Below are 13,434 nucleotides of genomic sequence, written 5' to 3'. Positions count from 1 at the left end.
GCATTCCTGGAAGAAAATAGTAACTTGTTTGCTACAATCAGGAGAATAACAGTCCCAATTAAATTGGAAAGCAATTGGCTCTATGTAGATCTGTGAAAAGACATCTTTGCACCTACTGTAAAATTCTAAGTACCTTCTGTAGTTGCATTGCCTAGATCACTCTATGAACACACAAATACAGTGAAATCCCAGTGCTGTTCTTTAATGTACTACCAGAGAGTTCCGAAATGGCTTTTATGGGCTCGGGATTTCACACTATTCTTTATCAGTTGCTGCAACTCCTGTCAATTTTCATTTTCCTTTTTGCAATTCACCATATAGTTTTAAAAACCAAGAGTATTTTAATGCCTCTGGCTGTATTTTTCCTTACCTCTGCAGCAACTCAATAATGAGTATGGGTCTCTATTTGGGCACAACTGCATTAGAGAAGACAGAGGGTTAGATAAAGAAATCCATTAAAAGGATAACAGAATCACATATTTATTCATTCAAGTTGTGTATGGACAGGAGTGATAAGTAAGAAAATTATGTATTCTGATTAACAAATTAATATTTTTATTAAACAATAAATCTGCAGTGCAGTAATTATCCCAAGGCTATAGCTATGCTCAAATCACCTTAAATTAACTTCTTTAAACGCAACTCCAGAAAAAGGAAGAGACTAGTCTTTGCCAAGAATGCAGAGGCCTCAGCTATAATCAGTTTTTCACAGCCAGGCTCAACTCTTCCAATTTATTTATTTTTGGAGGACGGCTAGATAGGGGATATTTTCATAGCTCTATCCCATGCCCTGAAGACACTGATATCTGACACTCCAGCCGCGGATTGTTTGCTTTTGCGGCAACATACATTTCAGCTGGATGGCAGGAGGGTCTCAGTCAGAGAATCAGTGCTAAAATACTGTTTAACTAGCTCTGATATCGCTCCTTGGGCTATCAGATGTGCTCTGCCATCCAACTCTCTGACTGGCTGATAGTCAAATTCCTGAGATAGGAATCAATTTAAGGTGCTGAGGATAGTTAAAAAGCAATTGTTTCTGACAAGGATCATAAAAGTATCATCTGGCAAGAAACTAAAGCAAACAAAAGTCTTGAAAGACCATATTTGCAAATTTATTCATGGTTTTCAGAGTTCCCTAAGCCCGGTTTTAAAGTCTCCTAAAAGATGCTGAAACTTCTCTGTGTTTCTCAAAAACAAATAATCCTTAAGGTCCTTACTCACACAGCCTTAGTGCTATAATTATTATCTATTATTAGAATTACAACAGTTAGTTATAAAGGCTGCAATTTGCACAAGATAAACACACAACTGTTCCTGTTCTGAAAAGCTTAAAAACTGTACTCAATTAATATATTCTACAATAGATGATGACCACATCAGAAACAATGTTGTGTCCAAACTGGATGCAGTTGTACCTCAACAGAAGCAGGAGAACCAGTTCAATGCCTGTTGTAGAAGCAGTATCTAGGTTAGTGTCTGCAAGACCAAGTCATCTCGGTGACCCTAGAAATGCAGTTCTCTCTTGGCACTTTGCACTAGGGACACACAGAATTTTTCTTACAAATGAGTGTTGAGAGTTCATGAAAGGCTCCACTTACTATTGGGATTCCGTATAGTTCAGAGAAGATAACAACTTAGAGTTACACATACTTACCTATTTACTAATTTTATTCCTCAATTGATACTAAAAACATTTCTTGCGGGATTTTAATAAAATAATTCCTACTGTATTCTTCCTAGCAGCAAAAGCACACATCAAGGACCTTCAGCTACCACGTTTCTAAAATCCTTATTCTGCTGGTCACCTGAGATATTTTGTTTAAAGCTTGAAATTCTTTACTTTATGCCACGTTTCACTACAGGGGTTACAAAGAACAGGGGCCTGATGCACTGTTTAATTACACACCCATGCAGCCAGCGTGGTCCCCAGTCTAGCAGTCAGAGAATTCTTTCCTCCTTTTATATTCTTCTTAATTATTATTTATCTAGCATTACATATCCAATTAGGGTGGAACCCTGCAGAATCTAAAACAGTTTAAAGAAAAATCGAGCTTTATTTGATCATTGATATCTAGTAATATCACTTAACAGCTCCATTAAAATTATGATTGGGTTTTATTCTGTTAAGAGCTGTCTTTCTCCAGTTTAATGTATTTTAAAATATTCTTTTTACAGTGCATACACAATTTTGGCACTGGGACTCTGTCTAGCTTTGCTTGTACACATAGATAAGGTGTGGTACATAGTTAATATTTTAACATAAACAAAGTAGTTACTGTACTTTGCTTAAACCATCACAGTTTGAGGCTTAATGTTACAAACCTCATACAAAGTAAATGCAAATGGATGCATGAAAAAAAATATGAGAGACCCAAATGTATTTCCCTCTACCTTTTTTGTCTCCAAAAATACTGATCAAATTTACTTTAACTCTTATGTTGGCTAACAAAGATTCAGTCACCTGCTTAGCCCTTGCATCTCTTAGGATGATGCATAAACTTGATATTTGGCAATCCAAGCTATTCTAAACCCATCTGACTACAAATCTGTGTCTCAATTTCCAGTGGGGTTTATTTTGGATACCATTATTTGTGAACTTCTCAGCATAATGAGGAAGTCCTCCTAACAACTAAAGAAAGCACAAGAAAACTTTCACGCAATCAAGGATTTATTTCTGAATATGCCCACCAAGAGGAAAGTAAAAGGAGAATATCAGAATGTGGGTGGGTCAGCACTTTAGATGAGAAATAACATATAAGGACTTCACCTTGACAGCAGCAAAACATCCTTCTTTCCTCTTCAATAACTACTGTAGTCAGATCAAATAGTATAGTCATACTTGCTTTTCCAGGCCCACAGTACTAACTGAAAAAGACCAAAAATGCTGTATGGAAGAGCCCAACTCAGGTAACTATTTATAAGCTTATAAGTGTAAATGATTCTCAAGTTACCGGGTGATTTGGGATCGACAGTTGCGTAGGTAATTTCAAAATAATTTATTTTTAATGCACAAATACTCTAAGGTGAAAGATCTCAAACCCAAAAGTTAACAGGCAAAGTCAACGGAAACTGCAATTTTTCAGGGCTTCAAAAATTGGATCACTTAAAAACAACCTGAAATTAATTGCGGATCATTGCTAAATAGATAACCATGAATTTCCACTGAGTATAGTCATTTCTCAAATGAAAAACTTTTCCATTGCTTCAGATAAGGGTAACTTAAATGGGAGAGATAAGCAGGCTTAGGTACTACTAGCCTTTTCCTAAATTCATCATCAAAAGACTAAATGTTAAGCATTAGCAATGTAAAGATTCATTTCAGCGGACAACAAAGTTTTTGCTTCTGATTACCTTTTGCAAGGTTAGAATTGTCATATTTTTTTAACTATTAAATTATTAATAATTAAATTATTTTTCTCTGTCCATTAAAGCAAGTGATCCCTAGCAAAAAACTTCTGTTGGTGCTCGGTGAAATTCCATCCCATTGCATTCTGGCATGTAACAGATCTCTACGGAGCAAAGATACACTGACCTGTATTTTTCCAGAACGAAACCATTTTCCTACCATTTCTTCATCCCCGTTAACTTTTTTACAGGATTTATCTCTCAAACAGTTTGGCACTTTATCTAATGCAGAATTAGAGAATAGATGGAAGTAATGGAAAGCGGGATCTCACCAGGCAACATCCAGATTCTGGGTTGAAATTCCAGATCTATTTGGCTCTAACAGTCTTTGTTTAACTGAGTATAAAGTGGGACTAAGACTGACAAACCTCAAATTTTTAAAAAATATTTTTATTGAGAAGTATTTAATTGTGTTAAAATTTGTCAAGCACTTCAGTAAAACAGAGGAGGAAAAATCTCTATCATGACCAGTTTACAACGTAATTATCAGCAGATGAGAAATGGCAATGCAGCAAAGAACCTAGCAGTTAAGTATCGATACTTGGTATGAACTTGGTGTATTCACAAGTTTCATGCAGCAGAGTTTCTTCTTTTTTATCTTTTGTACTTTTTCCTCTCCATACGGTTCTACCCCATGGCTTCGCAAGATAGGGCACTGGAGCCTTTAGCGTGTCTAGTGGTTTACCTCAAATTAGAGTAGAATTCAACTTTTATCAAAATGCACAGAAAACCTCCAGTTGACAGTACTCAGATGCGAGTTAGGTGTCAAAATGTTTATTTTTACTACTGTCAACTCCTATTTTTACTAGAAGGCCAATATTCCCCTGCTGAAAAAAGTGGAGATTGAATAGTGCATTACATCAGTGCGGAATCTAACCAGCTTGTTGCAAAAAGCTTTTTTCCCCTCAGTTGTTCACATAGGATTATTTTAATTAGAAAAGCATGGCAACCTTTTCTCAATAGTTATACTTTAAAAGAGCTCACCAAACCACGAAAACAAGGTACATGGTACCTCTGCAATCCTCTACTTCTAACTTACAGACCCGATCTTAGCTTTGCAGACATCTTCATTCTCCTTTGAAGGCGGGGGAGGGGGGAGAGAGAGTCAACACGTGGGAGAAGGAGAGACTCTGGGAAGTAAAGAATAAAAGAACACCACAAATTTGAGGAAAAGCTACTCAAATGTTGCTAGTAGCAGCTCAGCTAGAATACAACTCCATGGTATAATACACACCTTTTAAATATATGATATAGAATGGCAGAATCTTTCTTGATAGAATAGGAAAGGCTAAAATGTACGACACAGAGCTCTCAAAAAGAAGAGAAATAAGGTCTGCCATCTCGCCAAACAGAAAGTGTGTGCTTGAGGAACACAGTGCTGAGGGTGGGGGTGGCAGCAGGTTCTCACGTGGTAAAGGCATTTTTTTGAGAGCGCAGAAAATGCATCCTTGTGCACACAGCTTGTGCACAGTCATCCTGGCTGCGGAATTTTTATAGAAACAACCTTGTCTCACTCAAGGGCATAAACTTGCCAGCTTACAGCTCCACAAATGCCAAGAGAATACTGCAGATCTGCTTTCAGTTTAGCACTCAAATGCTTAGCACTGAGGCTGGTAACAGGAATCTGGTAAGGCTAGCTATCTTCCCCAGCCTGGGGGCTGCTCCCAGAGCACTACATACACCCTACATATGCCCTATATTCAGGTGCACGATGGGCTGCCACAGACTTGGTCCCCATCAATGTGCCATGTTATTTTGCTTTTTCTATTTCTTTTCTTTTGTTGCTGTTGTTGTTTACTTCTTAAGTAAATTAATTTCCCCAAGATGCAGTGCCTAACGATCTGACTATCCATGATATGCTTCAAATACTGGAATACATTAAGACTATAAGAAGGCCCTATGGTGATTTGCTAATTAGCTTAACCCTTTGGGGACAGGGAAGAAGGAATTTTTTATTAAAACAGGATAACCCTGGACTATATTGATCTGACTGAGAAATGAGTATTTTAGTCAAGATGAGTCTCAAGATGAGTACATGCTGGAAACGGTGATGTTGTTTCCATAGCAATGCCATGACAGCCTCCAGAGTGAAATAGTGTGCTACCAGGAAATGAAGGGAGTTCAAGTGCTATGAGCTACATAGTTCTGTGAGCAATCCAAACACATTCTCATAAAGAATATTTAGTACAGCTAGATAGTCCAAAGATTGCTGCTGATGTGAAGTAAGCCTTATCAGTATGCTTCCAGCGGTCCTGTTTTCTCATTCACTATACCCAAGATGACTTATCTAAAGGCTTAAGCTATGGGCAACACTGCTAAGCCATTTCAGACCAAACATTAACAAATACATCAACCTTTACCTCACTTATTTTCCAGTGAAGAATATAATCCCTAATTAAGGACACTGACTATCATTCTCCATAACACAACAAAACACATTAAACCTTTTAGTGAAGAAAAGCCTCATATGTGCAACTATTTACCAGCTGACCTTCCCCCTTCCTTTTCTCTCACCTCCCCCTGCCCAAATGATACTGAGCAAATCTGCTTGCAAGTGGGAATCAACGTACAGAAGTCTTGCTTATCCCTCATGAAAATTTACACAGCCATAGCATAAAATTCACTTGTCTGCTTTTTACCCCAGTTCATGTTTATGCTAATATAAAAGCATACCAGAAAACCACTGATTGTATTTTATTTGCCTAAGGCTTTACCCAAGGCAAATATTCTGGTCAAATTCTGCAAAGCTCATTTAAAATATTTTCCAAAGGAGACAGAGAATCTGTGTTGCTTTGTCTTTTCATTTTCAAAGGAATGAACACGTCTCGGTGATTTGTAAAACTGCTAAAATAATAATTTTAACCCAACTGTTCTCAAATAAAATTATACAAGACACAGTACTTTACTTGAAAAACACCCTAGCATACTGCACAGCCGTCTTTCTCCAGCATTTCCCATACAATTTGTAAAGATGTTCAAATATGAGCTGAATGTCTAGAAACTCTCCCACTGTATTTGTTGCCTGTGTCATTGTCACAACCAGCCTCTTGGATAAACAGATTGCAGTTCATTATATGTAGCAGTGCTACCTCTGAGGGAAAGTAGAAAGACAAATACACATCACTGCCAGATCCTTTATTAACAAATGCCACTTCAAACCAAAATGTTTTCTATTTATTATTTTAAACACGTATTTCAAGGAATCAAGCCTTCCATGTAAAACAGCAAGATACTTCATCTCCATTTTGCATCTAACAAAAAGATGTGAAGCAAGCATTTTTAGAACTGCCTGAGCCTCCTCCTGCCTGCCCCCCTAAGTGTCTTGCAGAAGGCACCAAGACCAGCAACACTCATTTAAAACTGTTTGCTTGGCAGAATTTTTTCATCTTAATATGTGTAGTCCTAATTGGAACTGGCACACCCAACGTTTTTACCCAAAGCTCACCAAGAAATATCCTGCATTATGAATAAGAACTATACAAGAATTACAGTACCAATCCATTAACTATGTCTTAGCAAAACTAAATACTGAACTACACCAGTGTAAATGATTCTCAAGTTACTGGGTGATTTGGGATCTACAGCTGCATATGTAATTTCAAAATAATTTATTTTTAATGCACAAATACTCTAAAGTGAAAGATCTCAAACCCAAAAGTTCTAACAGGCAAAGAGTTATTATATATCAATGTTTTTACCCAAAGCTCATCATCTCATCCAGGAGAATTTTATGTAACTACATTTTCTGTAGGACAGATGTGACAGATGTTGAAATCTAGTGGAAAAGGCGCCCCTGCAATTTTACAAGGACTTACAGGGCTCTATATGGACAAAAAGATACCTGTGGGAAGACTGATGCAAGTTTAACTTACTCATCCCCATCGTACAGTTACCGTGGTCTCCCAGTTAATTCCTCAATGTGAGCAATATTCTGTAATGATCTCACCTTCTTTTCGAACACCTATCTCAACTTTTCTGTTTATCAAAGAATTAAGTAAAAGTAAACTGCCTGGTTATCTGGTTTGGAGAACTGAGTACAGGTACAGCTTATATTGCCTGAAACAGAAGTGGATACAACCTATTTAATTCCGTCTGCTCTCTTGAATAGATACTGGTATCCAGCCACAAAAGTCAATCTGCTGCCACTATGGCCAGTTTAGCAAGAACCGTTTGCCCCAGCATTGATCATTCCTTTACCTAAGTGCCCTAAACGCTGTCATCAGTCCTCCCAGATGTTTGTTCATGCCTATCTAAAAGAAGCAGCAATAACTGCATCCCAATCCAGGATAGAAATTCAGTTATCCCAGAATCATCCACATAAGTATCCCAAAGCCACTCAGATACAGGAAAAGTTTCCTATCCCAAACCTCAGAAACACACTCTTAATTTCCTCACCATCTTCACTCTTAGAACATACTCAGAAATTGAGTGTGCTACTATAAATTGTATCATGCTTTAAGAGTTAAATCAATGATTCAATCAGAAACTCTAAATCAATAAATATTCAATGATGGGAGTGTGCTAATGCTTGAAACAGAGTCCACGCAACTGTCACCGAATATGGTTGAACATGCAGGAGTAGAAACATCATGAACAGTTACTCAATCTCAAATAATTTTGCTATTCATGATGTTCAATCAAGACATATGCTAGTAGTTAGAATTGTAAGACTAAGTCTGTTTTTCAGCTTTTTCCTAGTATATTGCTAGAACTTGAAACATCATTGGAGGCCAAGTGCTTCTGAAGCCTGCATACAAGTGTTTTCATACAAACAGCAAATGAAATGTTGTTAATCAGGGCTACAAAATGTATAGTTTTCATAAGCAATTCCTTTGAATTTTCTGCCACAATTTCCTCATCCACAAAATAGTAGACAAATTTATCTATCTACCAGCCTCTTAATCTTTTGTAAGGATAAATTGATCAATGTATATAAAGGATGTGAAGGTAAAAAGCTCTGCATAAATGCTAAGAATTATTTTGCTCTACCATGTTTGCAGTATTTTTGTTCTGATTGTATCTATACTCTCACAGTAAGCTTTTCTTTTCAAGGATTTACACACATTTGGGGTTTAAAAATTCATTTGGGGGTGATATTTGTCAGTAAGCTCTTAGCGTGGCAGATGACTTAATAAAAACCCATGTTGTCCTCACAAACTATAACAACTATTTATTTATTTGTTTAAAACTTTCCAGAAACACTTCTCTTGGCAATCCTTAATTTATAAAACAGCTTTTATCACAATAAAAGGGGTTGCCAAAAGTAAAGACTTGCATAAGTATTCTGGAATGTGATGTGGTTATCATACGCAGACATACAGAGACTGTTGTGCTTGGTCTGACTCACTGTTCTGCTTTAGAAGAAAGAGGAGGATACACAGTAGAGTAGAACTCACAGCAGCCACATATTAAAGTGTCCAGGGCAAGGACAAGACTGGAGGGTGAAGCTACAGGGAGGAGGACACTCTCAAGAGCCACGCTGCTACTCCATATAGGCATACCGGCAAACAATTTTCCCACTCTGTTCTCTCTTACTAACGGAAGTACAGTTGCTTGGATATCGAAGGCAGAACATAGCTGAACTTTGAAGAACCCTATATAAATTGGTCCTATTTAAACAGTCATATTAAAGAGGGCACCATTCAGCTTGCTTAATCTAGACAGGTGAAAGACATAAAAAGAACATGAGTTCAGAAACAAATGGAGGAGATATTCTCTACAATCACCAGGGTAAAGGCACCTGTCACTTGATCCTGCAAAGGCAGTTTTTTAAGGACATTAAGAGTTGTTTGATTTAATGAAAATGTTTCCTGTGACATTAACAGAGCATGGGTTAGGCTCCACAGATGATCTGGCCTACGGAGGAAGAAATATAAACAATTACCAGAGACAGGGAGAACACCCCATCACATTGGTGCTTTCTATTAGGATTTGCCCCCAGTAGGGCAACTTCCCTTTGACATGTAATAGTCCCTGATACAAATACACAGAGAAATATTCTTCTAATTCCTTTTGAAATACTTAGAAATCACCACAGGAACACAAAAATCTGAGCTGGCCCCATAACCTATTTCTCTTCTTACTGGTCCCTTTATGTTCTGCAAAGCACAGAAAATCACTTTTCTTGGCTACATTTTCTTTTGCTCTTCCTCCACGCCACCCTGTTTGCAGTGCAAGGGGCAGCCTCACAGATGACTGCAATGATCCCGCAACACGGCTTTCAGGATGATGCCAGCACTTGATACAGCAATGACTGCATTAATCACAGACACAACAACTCACACAAAGCAGCTGAGCCTTACCCCCAAACTGTGCACATCTCAGGCATTCCAGGTTCTGGGAAGCAGGATGATAGAGAACAGGGGGCATGGTCAGGGTAAGGACTGACCTTTCAGCAAAACAAGGTGGAATAGCTCAGTGTGAAATGCCTTAAAAAAATAACAGTATAACGTATTCTAGTCAGGTGCATAGTTATCATTCAGCTGGCATCAGTTTCTTATTTATTTGTCATTAACCAACTCCAAGACTGTTATTTTTCACATAAAATTCTCTGATTTTTGCAAGCTTTTAGCTGTCTCTTACGACATCCGAGCACGTTCTGTTACAAATACTGCAGGGATTCTAATAGGTAAAGGTATATTTTAAAATCTGCAGAAAAAATATTTTAAAACAGCTCTCTTAAGCCCCACTAATACTATCAACACTGAGCAAGGAACCACAATAAAGGATACTGAAGCTCCTATCTGTGATTGCTAAATGCCAGAGGTTAATCCTGAGATCATCCGCTGACATGTATGTCTCACAGTCACTGTTGACGGATATTGAGTTGACATGATAGGTGTGACCATTAGCAAAGATTCTCCGGGGAGTGACTTCTACCATCAAATCCATAGGTTTCAATACAGGCACCTGCCAAAAAAACCAAAACACAAATGAGAAAGGGAGTAAGATTTTAAATAATTTTTTGCTAGGATGACGAGAGTTTCAATGGAAAGCAAGAATTCAAAGACTGTGGCATTATAAAACTTCTCAACAGTGTACACAAGCTGAATTTCCCCATGGATGACTTGCTGGGCAAGGCTATCCCTGCCAAGGAGGAAGGGAGACACAGGAGAGCCATGGGGAGCCATGCAGAGTGCTGGAAAGCCTGGACTGTGGGAGTCCCACTGCAGGAGCTACTGTTCCACATATGCAGGAGGCTCTGGCTCTGACAAGCAATAAAGTCCTAGTATTTTGCTTTTGCTAAAGAGTTTGCTGTTAGTTGTAAATCCCTTACAGTATTACTTTTGCTACTTGACGTGTCTCTTTCAGAGAAGATAAGTTGTGGAAAGGTTATGATCTCAGCAAAACATAATACATGAAGTCTTGGAAAAGAAAGCCAACATGTGTATTGACATGCTGTACATACACACATACTCCTGAAAAGCCAAGACCACAGACTATCACCTGTCATTGCACCCTCATTATTTCCCTTCAGTGACATGCTTCAATAATTAGACACCATCAATTTGTTCCCTATTGGTAAAGCATTAAACACTGTAAAGCTGTGGTCCATGATTGGGACTATTTGATGGTGTTGAACATGCATCAGAAACAACCTGTCATACATCAATCCACAAGATAGTTTAAAGAACACAGAGAAGTTAAAACTTTGAGTTTAGCTTGCCACTAAAGGAACAAAACAATGGTTCACTCAGCCTTTGAATTCACAGACTACAGGCAATCTGGAATGGTTTTGTTTGCCTAGTCATACTGAATAGATAAATATTCTATTAATGTAGTTGGAAGCTTTTTTGACAATAGACAATACTGGCTTGCTTTGGAAGTGGGGGTTGGTTCTTTGTTTTTAATAATAAAGAAATACTACCGTTTATACAACATAGTCTTCCAGTTCTAACCATTAGCCACTTCCTTTGCCAAAACACCTGGAGTGAATTCAGCCCTTAAAGTCGGAGAGCAATCGTACACACTTATATGAGTTCCATGACTGCATCTGTTCAGCAATGCAGAACCTCACGTTCACTGAAGCACAGACTACTGCAAATCCCACTCTTCAGATAGGAGGTAATTCTTTTATACTACTGAAATAAAGATGAGACTGAAATTTGGTGTATTGCCTTTAACTCAGTTGCTCTGAACGAGGCAAGAATGCTGTTTAATATTAATTACAAGTAGAATCCTTCCAGCACATCAGGCTAAAGAATCCTGTGTGAAAACATGTTAAGTCACACTAAGAGAATTTTATTAGGAAGAATAAAACTGACATAAGCTCTAAACATATTTGTGTTGGTCATTATATCATAAAGCATTTGTGACTTGAAAACATGTGACAGATTCAAGACCGTTATGAGTCAGCTAAAACTTCAATGAGAATAATCATATATATGCTTAGCATTAGGTACATATTTAAATCTTTTACTGAGTTAGCACCCATGACTACCTTCTTGGTACAGGAACAACTGGATGTTGGAGAAAGACAGCAGCTCACCTGCAGTGATGTTACTGTAGAAAGATCTTTAAGTTTTCCTTCTTCATCTTTTAAGTTGTACCCCTCTGGTCTCTTATCTCTTTCTGTAATTTTCCATAACTTGATTGTTTTATCTTTAAAAGAAGAGACAAACAACTGTCAGCATAGGAATTCTGGATATGGTTACTCACCTTTCACAATATATTCCTTAAAGAAGTTTCTACACCTTGGTTTAGACAAATCCTGTGCTGAAACAGTCTGGGTCACTTAATTTTGCATATCAAGAAAATGTTGCCAACAGAAAAAATACTCATAAAGCACATCCCATACCTTCAAACCGAGTCAGGGGTTCCTGGCAGCTGACAGACCATGTAGAGCACATGCTGCTCTCATAACCAACTTGGCAGTTTCCAGGTAGAACAGACCAAAACCACTCAATGCTCACTGCTGAAGCTCAATTTGACAATTTGACTTTGCAAGGAAGTAATCTTGACATTAACGCCAGTTTGCTAGGTTACTTACAAAGAGCACAAGAAGAGCATGGAGTAGATAAACAAATGATACCTGCCTGGCCCGTTGTGGGAATGGGCAGTGCTGTATTGCTGTAATATCAGGAGCTCCAGCAAATGAAAGGCTGTGTGAAAAATGAGACATTTCTCCCTCCTAAGGGAAAGTAGCTGAGAAATAACTGAGAAAAAAACCTTAGAGAATTGTGTTGTAAGGGCAAGAGAGAGAAGTGGGGAGAAAAATATATTAATCTTACATGGAATGGAATTAAACCTAAACTCTCCCTTTTTCATGATGGGTGAAGCATATGATGATAGAATAAGGATGCCTCTCATTTAGCAAAGAGCCTCTGAAGCCAGCAAATAGAAGTTTTAAACATTTCAGATGGAGTTTGTCCTTGGTTTTGTAGTAGCTGAAGCTGCAGATTCCCGTAACCTTGATCGTCCACTCCCACTCTGGTCGTGCACCTGATCTGCCAACCCTAACACTCCCTAGGCTGAAAATCAATGCCAACTCTTCTCCTGCAAAAAATGTGTCCTGAGCTTCTAACGGTTGTTTCACTTATCTGTTCATGAAGCAGCCAAAGCCTTTCCAAAGGTTTTGCACTTCAGCTGCCACCGCAGCTTTCATTAACCTCAGTTCCTGCAGCATTTCTGATTTTGTCCCACTTTCTTCCTTTACCCCTCTCTCCCCAAGTATGTAGCAGAGCATAATTCTTTCCCCACTGTGGCTGATCCAAATGCTTCTTTCAAGTGCTAGTACAAATCATTATAAAGACAGGATATATGAATACATGAATCACTTTGCACTTCTATAGCAACTTTAACTTTGACCTTTTTTTTCCCAAATCAATCCCTCCACTACTCTGAGTGTTTTTACTATTATGCATCTCCTAACAATACTGATATGCTAATTTTCAAGCAACAAAACTATTACAATTGGTCAATTTACAGAACAAGAGGTTAGTTCAATCTGCAACTAAAAAGCTCAATTTAAATATCCAATACATTTTATTTGTATCGGTCATGTTACTTAATTACTAAAAATACACATAG

The 13,434-nt window shown here is 38.0% G+C and overlaps 1 protein-coding gene across 3 annotated transcripts in view; it reads right to left on the bottom strand.

Moving 5' to 3' along the window:
- Window positions 1-13,434, bottom strand: part of PPP2R2C (protein phosphatase 2 regulatory subunit Bgamma) — a 141,397-nt gene that overhangs the window by 40,071 nt on the left and 87,892 nt on the right. For all 3 annotated transcript variants that reach the window (XM_009635498.2, XM_035891093.1, XM_009635499.2), the window contains 2 exons: window positions 11,894-12,006; window positions 10,137-10,314 (listed from right to left, as the gene is read on the bottom strand). In XM_009635498.2, the coding sequence (XP_009633793.1) occupies window positions 10,137-10,314; window positions 11,894-12,006 (291 nt within the window). The remainder of the gene's footprint in view (window positions 1-10,136; window positions 10,315-11,893; window positions 12,007-13,434) is intronic.

This window comes from Egretta garzetta, unplaced genomic scaffold (genome assembly GCF_000687185.1).
Source record: "Egretta garzetta isolate BGI_Z169 unplaced genomic scaffold, ASM68718v1 scaffold193, whole genome shotgun sequence".
NCBI classification, from domain to species: Eukaryota; Metazoa; Chordata; class Aves; order Pelecaniformes; family Ardeidae; genus Egretta; species Egretta garzetta.
This window is presented reverse-complemented; position numbering and strand designations above follow the sequence as displayed.